At 38.4% G+C, this 14,381-nt stretch overlaps 1 protein-coding gene across 1 annotated transcript in view; it reads left to right on the top strand.

Annotated features, from left to right (window-relative positions):
* The window catches only part of LOC116302268 (hemicentin-1), a 134,291-nt gene that overhangs the window by 31,834 nt on the left and 88,076 nt on the right, over positions 1-14,381 (top strand). Inside the window, exons 5-7 of the mRNA XM_089039809.1 lie at positions 4,081-4,335; positions 4,888-5,145; positions 5,681-5,932. Of these exons, the coding sequence (XP_088895935.1) occupies positions 4,081-4,335; positions 4,888-5,145; positions 5,681-5,932 (765 nt within the window). The remainder of the gene's footprint in view (positions 1-4,080; positions 4,336-4,887; positions 5,146-5,680; positions 5,933-14,381) is intronic.

Here is a 14,381-nt window from a genome sequence, read left to right as displayed (position 1 = left end):
GTCGGACTGAAGGAAAAAAAGCTCCCCCGCAACATAGTGGTTAGATACCTCTATCAGCCGGGGGAACTCGAAGGTGGCAGTAAGAGAGCCACGGATCCTAACTGGTCTTTGGAAACGTATGAGATTTCAAAGTCCGTCACCAAGGAAGGGCAACCCGTGTTGTATTACCTAAATGGCCCAAGTCGTGGATTTGTTAAGGAAGAGCTGCTCATAGTCCCCAAAGACTCAGAGTAGCGCAGCACCGCGCGCCCGATTACACTCTAGGCATGTCAGTCTTACGTTACCTCTGCAATGCCCGCGTTTATTATTTATGCGATCCACGGAGAACTGCTGATCGTCATTTGGGTCAAACCTCCATAGTAGAGGTATGTTACACTTGGCACACCGTGCCCCTTTCTTATAGACGTCGTCCACGCAGAGGTCGAACGTCATATTTTTTTCTTCGTCGTGGCGCTTGTAGCGAAGGAGTTTCTTCGTAATGTTCTCTTTGGCTACGTCTTCTGGGGTCTTATCGTAACGCAGCTGCGGACCCCAGGCTCTTTTCAATTGCTTGGCGTATTCTACGCGGCTTACGGCGGTGTAGATAAGGTTGCTCCAACACAAACGCTGGTCTATGATCCACATCGTTTCTTTTACGGTTAATCCCTGGGCACTATGTACCGTCATGCAGTAACCAAGTCTCCAATCGGGGTGGGAAGTAATCCTTTCTACGTCTTTCATTTGCACCCAGGCTTTATCGTGGGTAACTGCGTTCTCTAAAGTAATGTCAGTGCCAGGTACCCGTACGTCTCTTTTCTGCATTCTGGTATCTCGGGGCTTATAGCAAACGGGTACGAGATTAGTGGGGAATCTTTCGCGGTGAACATTTAACAGATCTTTTTGAATACGGGCCTGAGAAGCACGCTTACTACTTAAGACAACATCTTTTGGGTTCCAGGCCTGTATGAATTCCTCATAGGACTTGGCTCGTACTCTCTTACGGAGTACTTTACATTGCTGAGCGTCTGTAAGGCCCCTTAGTTCCGCTTTGAGGTTCCTTACTTGATCCTTGCTACGGTAATCGGCGTTAATTTCCTCTGCGTAATCTACCATTCCTTTTAACCATTCGTGGGGCATTTCCCCTGCTATTGGGGGTGGCTGGCAAGGATCTCCTGCAAAGATTACCTGGCACTTACCTTTTAGGAAGTCTACGAACTCTTTTAGGATTTCTAAGGGCACAGTACAGATTTCATCCCATAAGATCACAGGAGGAATATCATGAATAGCTTCTGGGACCCATTTAGTGCCATTCCAACGAAAGAAACTATGGTAAGTTTGTGCTTCAAAGCCCTTAGCGGCAAGTTCGCGTTCTAAACGATGTGTAGGAGTTAATACGGTTACTTTAGGGAATAGTTGCAGGACTCTGGTAGTCTTACCACTGCCTCCTGTTCCGTAAAGATAAGAGAAGCGGTGGTAAGAAATGGGGTCTGTGACACTTGGTAATGGTTCCCCAGTCGGGGTTACCGTTCCTTTAGTATGATTACCGTCGTAGGTTACTCTTGCTCGCCAGGCCTTTATCTCTTCGTCCTTGACCCTCCATTGCCCGCTTTCTGCTAATTCGTCGTCGGTGTAGAACTCTTGCACCTTTTCAAGCACTGCAGGTTTGACGTACAAAGAGTCAGTAGCTACTCTTGGAATGTCTTCCTTGTCAAACCGCAGCAACATCGCTAAGAGATTAATGTGGGCGTAAGCTAACATGCTAGCACGCAGATGGTAATACTGCGGTCTGTGGTCTTGATAGTAACACAAGGCATTCCATTGTTGCAGGGAATCTGTGAAATAATCCCACTTCTCTACTGACACCATTGAACCTTGGTCGTGAGCTCGTTGCACGAGGAAGCTTAATTCTCCTTTATCTGTGATTAAGCGGCGTTGCATGTGCTTCTCCCCTTCCTTTGCGCCCTGAGTGAACTTACCAATAACTATGCGGGCGGTAGCATTGTCTTCTGGCAACCATTTGGTAAACTCCCGACGACATAATATTGCCTCATGAGCAGCGTACGTAAGGAGTTTCCGTTCTTCGAGGAACTTTAATAGCGGCACAGGGATCCATTCCTTTTCTTGCAGATGCTTCCCATACCACGCGTAAATTATGGGATGTAATCCCTTCTTTAGCTTCCAGCTGGTCAATCTAACGAATCCTGTTGCTGGGGCATCGTACGTACCATCCAAAGCTACCCTAAAGAATTGGCTGCCCGGATGTCCGTAACGGTCATAATACTCTTTACAATCTCCTAGGCCTTTGAAAGACGCAGGGTAACAATGTTTCATATCCAGCGAGACATACTCGTCCTCGTCGTATTCCATATTCCAAAGACCTCCGTGACCATGTTCTATGCAGGCTTTTGGAATTGGAAGGTCGCTAGGAGTCGGCTTCCAGCCATTACGCTTCTTTGCGGCTAAGAAGTCCAGGGAACGAGAACTTAATACTTCGGGAAAATCTTCACCCAGGTCTTCACAAACGCTGTCTATCTTCAGCTGTTCCATTTCGGGTCTATACAAAGTACCGTCTTGTGTCATAAATTGCCTACCTTCTGCGTCCATTAACCAGATGGAATTCTCATGAACCAAGTCTGCTAACGGAGATACTTTGTAGACTGAGGTCTTAACCTTCTTAGGAAACCTTAGTTCCCGCCAAGCGTGCCCATTATGTTGGTAGATAACAATAGGAGCTCCTCTACCTCCATATTTGTGAGTCCCAGAGTAAATAAACCCGTCTGTGATATCTTTAACGTGTATACGCCGCTCTAATGTCACTTCCAACTTCTTAATATTGGCTATGGTTCCTCCAGTCTTGCGGGTAGAATGCTCCCACTTTCGAATGGCTTCTCGGCGCTTTAAGGTTAACTTACCACCACGGGAAGCATCTTCAAAGAATTCCCGGACTAGCTTACCAACACAGTTACCAGGATGTCGCATTGGTTGTAACTTCTTTACATCTGGCGTGGGCATTTCATACGCCCCGTAAATTACCACTGTAACAGGGTAAGCAACCTCATAGAATAACATGTCAATTCCTTCTAATGCTCCCGGGTTGGTAGCCTTACTTAAGACGAACAGGTTCTTTTTACCAGACGCTCTAATGGGATTGCGGCCCCTTTCAATAATCCATTCCCCGTCCAGATACTTTATAAAGGTCAACTCCAAACGGTAATTACCCTCGGGCATTAGGTCGATTATCTGTTCTGCTCTTTCCTGCGTCATAGTCTCATCCGTATTACCTTCCATAAATGTCGTAAAGGCAAAGTCTGCGTCTAACCTGTCCAGAACCTGGGTTCTAAGTTTGCGCACAGTCTTGTTCTTGATACTTTTGATGGTATCCATTATATCTAAGGAATATTTTAACCTTCGTTTGCGACCCCAACAGAGCAGCAGTAAGGGACTTTTTCGCGGAATTTCCGTAAATCTGCTGTACCCGCGTTCGTAATTCCCCGGGTTAAACCCGCAAATATACGGCATCAATCGCGAGTCCCCCTTACTGCTGCTTATGCTTGACAATTTTTGTTCAAAACGAGTGCCAAAAACGCATAAACTTACACTTTCCGTTTTTTTTCTACGAGTCGTAGACTAAAATTGAACGTTCAATAGTAGGCCGTCACTTAAACCAGTAATTGTTTTATCTAAAGTAAATTAAGCTGCGTGAAGGATTATTCATTCTCCTTTTTGTACATCCCGTTGCCTCATTCCAATTGGCAGCTTGTTGAAATTTTTCATTCTACTCATTGACACCGGATTAGCGGTATTTACCCCAATTCCATGCGGCCATTTATGTTTAAACCGAATTGTATATGGCTCCAAACTTACATTGTCTAGTCATTTTTGACTAGTAAGTAACTCACTGATGAGTTTCATATATTACATGTATAGCTCTCATTTCATTGTGTAATGCTGACAAATCCTGTTAGTTGTGCCATATATACTGTTTTGTCAATTATTAAAAGTGAGCCAATGACGCGGTAATTGTTAATAGCAAAAGAAACTCTCCTTTATTTGTGTGTTGCTCTTTTACCTTTTCAAATAATTATATTTATATTTTATCAGATCCTCCGGTGGCTGTGACTTCGAAGTTAGTCATAATTGAAAACTACCAAAACGGATCAATAAATTGCTCTGCTCCAGGCGAGCCTGAACCGACCTTTTCTTGGACGTCCACCACAAACAGAACACTGCTGACCAAAGACAATGGAAGAACAGTGGTGTTGATTAACGCAACACTAGAAGATACAGGAAACTATACCTGTACTGCTAAAAATAGTTTGGGTGATTCCAGCAGTAACTCGAGTGTAATAGTTGCATGTAAGTAAACTGCAGTTACTCGTGTTATCATTTATGTCGTATTTTCTTTTGCAAATATGCGACAAATGTTTGTTTGTATCCTCCACGAAAAGCGCGGTTTCACCCTGAGCTACCACCATCCCGGCTATTCGACTGGTTTATCTTGTCAAAGTTTGAAAAAGAAAATTTTACTTGCTATATTCCTTCTCGGTGTCTGTTACCTTGGTGACTTTTCTAGTATAATGTATAATGGCGTGGCATACGTCCATAATGCTAAACTGATTTATTTAAATATTTATTTATATTTATTAAGAAAAAAGCAAATTGCTTGTTATAAGGGTGCTTACAAAGCATGCGAAGTTCCAGCGGAGAAGTTGCGTTCCTGGAATATCGTCCTCAGCGACGTCTACAATCTAAACATTCGTTTTAGTTCAACGCAGTAGGTGGAAATACATTGTAATATATATATATTTCAGTGTAGTGCATGCATGGTTTTATTTATTTTTTCTCATTTCTACTCCGACTGAAAACATATTATGTACCACTAAAATGTTATTTCATTGTGTAATACAGATCCTGTTGGTTGTACCATATCTCCAGATTTGCCAAATGTTATCGTCAATGAAAGTGGGTCAGTAACTTTGACATGCGTTGGAAAAGGACAACCGCCAGTGAATGAGTTTTTTTGGACCTATCCTAATGGCACTACACATCCTGGTACTTCAGTCCTTCAGTACAGGGCTTCCAGGACGAACATAAAAATTTACCACTGTTTGGTTCGAAATAGCTTAGGACGTTCTGGAAATTGTACACGCAAGGTCACCGTGCATTGTAAGTCGTAAGAATGATATTTGACACTAACCGTTGAATTAGCATTCCATTTGACCCCTGCCTTTTGAATTAAAAAATATTAGAGGAAAATTAAATCAGTCCACAACCCTGTCGGCCTGCCTGCCCGCCTTGATCGTGATTAATTGACCGGCTGACCGTACGAGATGGGTAGTGAGTGAATAGTGACCCTAAGATCATCTTATAGTTATAGTACTCAAGTACAACGTTGTCAGTATATCGATAACATCGGTATTAGCCCATGAGTATCCTTGCATAAGAACAACAATGCATATCATCATTTATTTTATTTTTTATTTAATTCATTAACACTAGCGGGTTATTATTCATATAAACTGTATGTCCATCCTTTGCCTTACCACGTGCTGTGGTTTAGAACGTAGTTGAGTTCCCAAGTCCTTTGTGTTTTGTTATGTTTGAGGGGATAGATAGGTAGGACTTAAAATCTCATAGCATAATTTACTTTATCAGTATTCGAATTGAAAATCGATTTACTTGCTTCTTTTAACAATTCCAGTTCCTTCATCATGTAAAATGTACCCTAATACAACGACAGTTAACGAAAAAGACAAGGTGTCGCTAAACGTCACCACCACAGGAAACCCACCTGTTTATGAATACATCTGGACTCATCCTACTGGAAGTAGTCTGACCGCCAATAGCACACTGACATTTAATGCCTCAATACAAGATACTGGGACGTACAAGGTGTCTGTGTATAATGGTGTTGGTGATCCGGGTATTTGCACAAGTAACGTCACTGCACAATGTAAGCTGATGCATTTATTTTCTATAGTTAGAAAATAGTCTGATCACAATTGGGTATATATACTTTTATTTCGTCTTCTGGATAAGTTGTCAGTAATCATGATTTGCTATGATAGTTCAATTTGGGGAGAATAAATATATGTATGTAAGGAACCCAGAGTTCTCATCGTCATCTGCAGCTGTCGTGAGTCAACCACATGTTCATTTATTTGCCATTTACCTTTAAATATTGCATTCACCACAGGGAACCCGGCTCCAGAAAGTGAGTACTTTGCTGTAGTACAAAATAATTTTTCTTTCTGATATGGACTAACTGCAGTGCTTATACATGATTATATAAGCACCGCATCCCGTATCCGGGATAGCGAATTAAGATCTTAGTAAGGCAGTTATGCATGCGACTTTACACATAGGTAATATTGTTCCTATAATGGGTGGCTCTGTTTTCCACAAGAAGCTAAGCCCCGACATATCCACATAGCTTTCATTTCATTGCGTTATAGAAAATATTGTTGGTTGTGCCATATGTAGTCTTTTAGGTTTAGGTTGAATTAGGTAACTTGATATCCTCTTTTCTTTTGTTACAGTCATGCCTCGCTTGGTTAATATATCGGTAATCAAAGGTCCTCAGTCCACGGTTAGAGAAGAAAATGGCACTATATTTGTCAACGAAAGTGACAGCTTCAATCTAGCCTGCGAGTCACACGCAAAACCTGGAGCAAGGTATAAGTGGACAGTACCATACCCAAGTCTATTCAGTGGGCTGAACCAAAAGACACTGTTATTCAACAACGTAACCACAAATCATTCAGGGAGATACGTGTGCACTGCCATTAATATTGTTGGTGAAGCAAGCAGTTCAAAGAACTTGAGCGTCTATTGTAAGTTTTGTTTTGTTGTTGTTGTTGTTTGTTGATTGCCAGACATACCTTATTATTTATACAATGTCATATTTCATAGTCCTTCGGCTAGAATGCAGGTCTTCGTCGAGCATGCTCAGTAAGAAATAAAGGCTCTGGGTATGAAATAGGCTGCCTAATGGAAAAAATGAAGCTACTGTACGTGCTCCTACGAAGCGACGATGACGCTATTATAAGAGCCCACGATTGCACGCGCGCACTCAAATCGAAAACCAAAGAACGAAAAAAAAAAAACAAAACAAAACAAAACAAAAAAACAAAACAAAACAAAAACCAAAACACAATTACCAAACAACCAACCATACACATTATAGGTTTTGGTGTTAGCCTCATTTTCAGAATTAGCTTTGGGTGTCCTATATCGTGGCTCTTGGCCGATCAAAGAGAGCTTCCGAACCATGATAATTTCCCTCAGTTGATACCGAGAACGGAGGCAATAAGTATAGGTTATTGTTAAGAAAGTTGGATAACAGCTTGACGTGCTTAGTAGATTTAAGAATATTCTGTCATTTACATCTAAAATGCAGATATATAGATCCTTCATTTCGTCACACTTAACGTATTGCAGTTCTGTTTGGAATAATTGTCTTAAAGAAAACAGTGACAAATTAGAGAAATTGAATGAGAGGGCACTAAGATATGTATTCATTGATTTTTCCAGTAATTACAATACCTTAACCGATAAGATAGGATACTCATTATCAAGTAGACGCGTACAAAATATGATTATTATTATTTTCAAGGCCCTCACTAATAGTTTACCTTCATATATTAAGTCATTGTTTAATTTAAGGGAAAATAAGTCAAAACAACTTGGAATGGTTTAAGATCAACAGCTTATGTTGCTGCTAAGGCATGGAATTCTTTGCCCGACAATATTAGATCGCTGACCAAATTTGGGCCATTTAAAAAGGCTGTCAGGAGCTTATCTTCTTTTGATATATAATCTCTACTTTCAGTTTCTATTATTACAATTATAAGATAAATCAGTTATATTTACCACATTTTATAATCTAATACAATATTTAATATTAGCATTAAAATTTTTAATGCATAATTTTCAATATTTAATATTAGCTTTTTTTTTTTTTTTTTTTTTTTTTTTCTTGTTATATTTTCACTTTTTTTCTCTCGGATCATTAGCAGCTATGCTAGAGGCCTAGCAAGTCTCATTTTAAAACCGAGGGTAAATAAAGTTTATCTATCTAACTATCTATCTATCTATCTATCTATCTATCGTATTGAGTCGAGTAAAATTAAGGATTAATTTCACAAGTGTTTTAATAGTTTTGAAATTGCCCGAGTCGTTTATCATATACTTGGCAAAGGGGAAACAAACTCGTAGAAGCTGGCTAATGCCCGTACGTATCAAATCAAAGATAGTTATGGTTCAAAATAATTTTACTTAGCAGAGTTCAAACGGGTTTTTTATTATTACATGTGCTCTCTTCTATTTATTATTATTATTATTATTATTATTATTATTATTTTTATTTTTATTTTATTTTATTACAATAACAAAACGATAACTTCTCGTTGAGTGATCAAAACAATCAAGGGAAAAAACGCGCGCTCGTTGACGTCAGCTTATCTGCCTGTCCTCTTATTGATGATTAAAAAATGACCAATTAAACGCGATAAATATTGTAAAGCTATTGTAAAGCAAACTTTGGGCAATAATACTTCAAGGCTTTCTCCCGTACAAAAGAATACCAATGATCACTGAGCTTTAACAATGATTATTTGGCAAGCTAAACAAAGTTCAACCAAATTCTTAGTCTGAATCGGAATATAAAGGAAGAAGTCGTTTAAAGTCCAGACCAAGATTATTGTGCTGGATTGGGCTTATTTCAGAGTCGTTGCAGCTTGTGAAGTTGTACACATTTGGGGCTATTTGAGTAGTCTTTTCGAGGCCCATTTACGTTAAACATTTATCCAGACACCTGTACTCTTCCTAGTGTTCTCATTTTCGCTTGGACTTTTTAGTTTTTCTTATGGTTCCTTCGTCTGCCAATGCAAAACATAAAGCCATTTTGACTTACAAAAAAGAAAAGTTTACAGTTTCCAAGTGTTGCTAGGCAACTGAACTACCAATCATTTTCTAGTAATTAAGCCCCGAATTACGGAAAAAAGCCCTCCTTCATTAGCCAAACAGCATCAAGTAATTTTGCCCTGTATACGATAAGCTATACAAAACCAATGGCCAATGACCGCAATTCCATCGAGAAAAAGCGTTATTTCTTTCGTATTTTTATGTTAGCCTCGTATTCAAGTTACTTTTGAGAAGATTCTCAAAGACAAGTTTTCGAGATACCGTGTCACACACCACTGACGTTCAACGATTTTCGGATTCGGCAACGCGTAACAACCTTTTGATTCAGCTTGAAAAAATCGCAACGCAGAATGTCGAAATTTTTGCAACTTGAATCATGTAACAACTTCATCACATAAATCTGCTTAGTTCTGCCTTATCGGTTCCGTCCACGAACCGGTAAATGAATTCTAAAGCGTATGCACGACTTTACAGTATTTGTTTAGCGTCAGTAGATAGTATAAAGACCCCTTCACATGGAATTGTTTCTTGATAGATGGGTCTTTCGTCCACACGTATCCGGTGAATACGCCACTCGAAAACGCAACTTTTCAAACACTTTTACGTATGGACGGACGAAAATGTGATTCGAAAACGGTACGAAAGCGGTAAAAAAAATTCAAGTTCAAAAATAACCGGATACGTGTGGACTGCGTGTCTAAAAAGTTCTACTGGGTCGAGGAGATCAACATGCCTCATGATTATTAATTGACGAGGGAAATGTAGTCGAAATAAACCCCTGCCCTGGCAGCACTTTGAAATGCAACTCAATCTAGGGGATAAAACAATACGTTCCAGTTCTCAGGAGACTGGAATTCTTTTGTTTTGTCCCCCAGATGGAGCTGCTTTGACGTCACGTGCAAGGGTCTATTTCCCACATCACTATTCACCCACAGGGATGTTAAACGGTTAAACATCTTCTGGAAACAAAAGATTCAGAAGTGATCATGATATTATGTAAATTATCAAGGGCAGGGACTGTTGACTAACACATGTCAAGGTCCTGATGATTTACGATATCGTGCCAAAACCGAGTTCAATAATTGTTTTATTATAGAATTTGTAAACCAAAAATAAAAACTCCTATTCCCCCCCCCCCCCCCCCCTTTTAAAGCAAACTATATTCCAACGTACTTTGTAACCTTTAGTGAATTTCATAACAAATGTATTATCTGCAGAAAATAATAATAATAATGCAAATAATACATCTGTCAAGTGAAATTTACACGCTATCGGGGAGTTAGACTTAATCCAAGTCGACCTGTCTGAGGCTAACAGAGTCAAGATGAAATCCAGTCTGAAAAGAAAGCGAGCGTCGAAGTCGCGTCCAGTGCGTGTGATATGATCTGGTTGGATTGGACGGGCTTTATTCAGCGCGCATGAAATAAGAAGGATACCGCGATGGACTTTGCAAAAGTCTATAGGGGATTGGGTGAATGATCTCTGCAATAACGAGACGAGATATAAGGGACATGTTTATATTGAAATATGTTATATTCCAAGTAAGAGACAAGACGCGCCTTTGCAATTTTGGACATTGTTACTATTGGCGAAATGTAGTTTAGGAACACTCGGTGTCATTTTAAAAGGTACAGTAAAATAGCTTACTTTATCCATACGTTTTTTGTTTTTTGTTTTGTAATACTCATCCATGATAAGAAAATTCACCATATCGCTAGATTATGTGTGCTTATAATTTTGTTGTTGCTTCTTTGTTTGTTTTATTTTTGTTCATTATTATAAAAAATTGTTTATTAAAATATATGCCTTTGGATTTCCTTTTAGTCAAGCCAAAATCTACATCAATCAGCATTTCTCCAAAACAGACAGGTTTTTGTCGTGGAAGTAATGCCACCATCTCCTGTACATCCTATGCCAAGCCTCCTGCTAAATACTTTTTGTATCGCAACGCAAGTCAGATCCATTATAACAGTATTAGTGGCGTGTTTAGTGTGTCATTTAATGACACAGGCAAGAAAAACTACACCTGTGTATCGTACAATACTGTGGGGTTTGGTCAAAATAGAAGTTTGGAGCTTGTTGTCAAAGGTATTAAAAGAATATCCAATGTAATCGTTTCTTCTATCATTTTTTTTAACAAGAAAAAACAATAACCGTCCTAACCAAACTACAATGACACAGAAATAAATATTTTTTTTTTATTTGGCAAGGGATCTACTACATACACCTTCCATTTATTATGAATATTTGAACTTTGAGAAAATACAGGTTTAAAAAAAAAGTGCTTGAAGAGCACACTTATGACACATTAATTGTACTCCTCTTGCCCAATCACAATCGAGTAATTTTATTGAGTGTATTACAACTTATAAAATCGAATATTAGCAAACTTATTTTCGTGTTGGGTACTAGAAATAAACATATTTCCAGATTAACTATTGTTGCGCTTTCATGATGTTTTCATATTCTCATTTAATTTTTCATTTCTTGTTTATTTCCTCTTTCATTGCAATTCTTTTAATTCATTGTCATGGCAACAAAAAATAACACTGCAGTAGCAAAGCATGAAATTATTCATGTTTTGATATATTTCAAATGCTTCCCAAAATCAAATACGATGTGATGATTGATTAATAAAGTCTTCAAAGTTGCCATTTTAATACCATATTGACAGTAGAGTAACTAATGAATCGTCGTTAAGCAACTGCTTCATTATTGTATACCCTCTTTTTTCTTTAGAGCCTCCTAAAGCCGAAAACTGTAAAGTCACCAGTGAGAATATGATCAATGGATCGGTAGTTGAAGGAGAAAGAGTGACCTTGTCGTGTATCATCACTGGTAGTGATCCACTGAACATAACATGGACCAATGGTAGTCACGTGTGGAATCGAGTGAACCTGACGTTTGATTCTGTCAACAGAGAAAATACTGGAAATTACCTTGTGACAGTTAATAATGGCAAAGAGTGCAACGAAACAAAAGGGGAAAATCTTCCACTCATCGTCTACTGTAAGTGTTATCTTTATTTGAGTAACACGTGCTGCGGTTTCACTTAAGGTTTAAATCGTATCTGTTTTCTTATCTTAGATGGGAGGATGTGGATAGGAAGGTTAATCTCTTAGCTATATTTACTTACTCAACATTCAAATATTGTTGTAATCTTTCAACAATTCCAGTTCCTTCTTCGTGTGAAATACATCCTGATAAAAATATAACAGTAATCGAAAACGACACAGTCTCGCTAAACGTCATTACCACAGGAAACCCACCTGTTTATGAGTACATCTGGACTAATCCTAATGGAAGTAGACTGACCGCCAATAGCAGACTGACATTTACTGTCTCAAGACAAGATACTGGGACATACGATGTTTCTGTGTATAATGGTGTTGGTGATCGGGGTATTTGCACAAGTAACGTCGCTGTACAGTGTGAGCTAATATTGTCTAGTAATTTATATTTATACAATATCCTCTTTGAACTGATAATCAGTGTACGTCTTTCTCTTGTTTAGTTTTCTATCTTTCTTTCTTTCTTTCTTTCTTTCTTTCTTTCTTTCTTTCTTTCTTTCTTTCTTTCTTTCTCTTTCTTTCTTTCTTCTTCTTTCTTTTCTTTCTTTCTTTCTTTCTTTCTTTCTTTCTTTCTTTCTTTCTTTTCTTTTTTTTTTTTTTAGGATACTGTAAAGTATAGGTTTTTGGAGAATACATATGTGTGTGTGTCTAGGGAACCCAAAGTTCTGGTTCTTTCATTTCTCACTTACCTATTCGTTCTTTGAAGAGTTTGCTTGCAAACTTCAATAAAACGTAGGTATACATTACGGGGGAAATGCATTTCCTTATTTCAGTGACTGACTGGTTATCTGTTTTTTTGAGCTCCTTCATGCATTTCGTATGTCCAGCCAAAACTGATATCTGGAGGATGTGACAAATTTGAAAGTTTTGCCAGTTGTCAATTCTCCCAACCTTCCCTTCATTCGTTTATCACTTTGTATATTTATTATTTATTTACTATTTTTCTATCCATCTCATTACACAAGAATTTTGGAGATCTTACTTGCGAAGCTGTTCCAGTTGAGGTGAAGGAGGGAGACAACATAGCACTGAATGTAGTGTCACTGCATATCCCCCAGCAAGTTACACCTGGAATTTTGGAAAAGGAGCTGAAACGTACCGCATCAAACCGTAATGCTTAATGCCTCACGTGATCTTCATAACAAATCGTTTTACCTGCACTGCAGAAAACTCCCCGTGGAGTCAAGAACTGCTCGACCAACCACCTCTTAAAGTTTTCTTGTGAGTACTAATGCATTCACACAAGTCGGCTAAGGATTGTGTGCGGCACATGCACGGCTAGTAGTAGCACAGTAGTTCATCATTTACATCAACATGTCTTTTCATTTCATGGGTAGTCTTTATGTTCCCGATTTTAACATCTTCAGCCTAAACAGGTTTTTTTTAGTTCAAGGTTTTAAGTTGCATCCTCTGAAACATACCCCATACCCCAATAGACCATGGTTTCCATGTCCATCCTGTACATTTTGAAGCCACGTGTAACCCTTAGAGCCTCCTACGCAGAGGTTCTTAGTGTCTGTAACGCAAATTTTCGAAACATAACTAATAACGTCTAAGCAGGAGGCTATTCTATCATCTGAGGCTTGTATTATTTTGATTTTTTATGAGTGTGCTCCACTTTTTTTATTATTTATTTATTTATTTATTTATTTATTTATTTATTTATTTGATTTATTTATTTATTTATTTATTTATTTATTATTTATTATTTATTTATTTATTTTATTTTATTTATTTATTTATTTATTTATTTTATTTATTTATTTATTTATTTATTTATTTAAGCTGTTAATAACGTATTTGCGTTACAAATTATGAAATGGGAAAGGAAAATTCCTTGTTTTTGTTTTTTTAGTTTTCATTTTATATGTTATTGAAAGATTGATATGGTTGGTTGGTTGGTTGACTGACTGGTTGGTGGTTTTGTTGGTTCATTGGGTTAGTTACTTGGTATGGTTGATCTTTCTGCCATTTGTTCAGCTAGTAGCCTAGTATTTGCTACGTTGATTTGATCTCACACTTGATATATGGTAGTTCTAAAACCATGTTTTGTTTTATTTGTTTCATTTTTATTTTTTAGATTTTTTTAAATAAAACTTTTAATTCGTTCTCACCCCTCTGATAGGTAAGAACACTTTAAAAACAGGGGGGGGTGGGGGGCCGACACTAATCGCCTGCGAGCTTTCCTTGCTACATGTTTTTGTACATGCTCAGGTCAAGTTCCATAAGTTCCCGGTTACTAAGTAAATTGACATTGGTTGTGCTGCTTGTTACAACCCGAAATAAGTTTTCATTCTTGGTTTCCCCATTGTTTCTTTCCTCTTTATTCCCTCTGGGTGCTCTACCCAAGAGGGGCTCCCGAGGCAGACTATTGTTATGAGTACAACGACACCACGCAAATGTACC

The sequence above is a fragment of the Actinia tenebrosa genome, unplaced genomic scaffold, assembly GCF_029948245.1.
Source record: "Actinia tenebrosa isolate PJP-AT-01 unplaced genomic scaffold, QUT_ActTen_1.0 PGA_scaffold7__59_contigs__length_16204524, whole genome shotgun sequence".
Taxonomy (NCBI): Eukaryota; Metazoa; Cnidaria; class Anthozoa; order Actiniaria; family Actiniidae; genus Actinia; species Actinia tenebrosa.
Note: the sequence above shows the minus strand (reverse complement) of the source record. Positions and strands in the feature narration are given on the sequence as shown.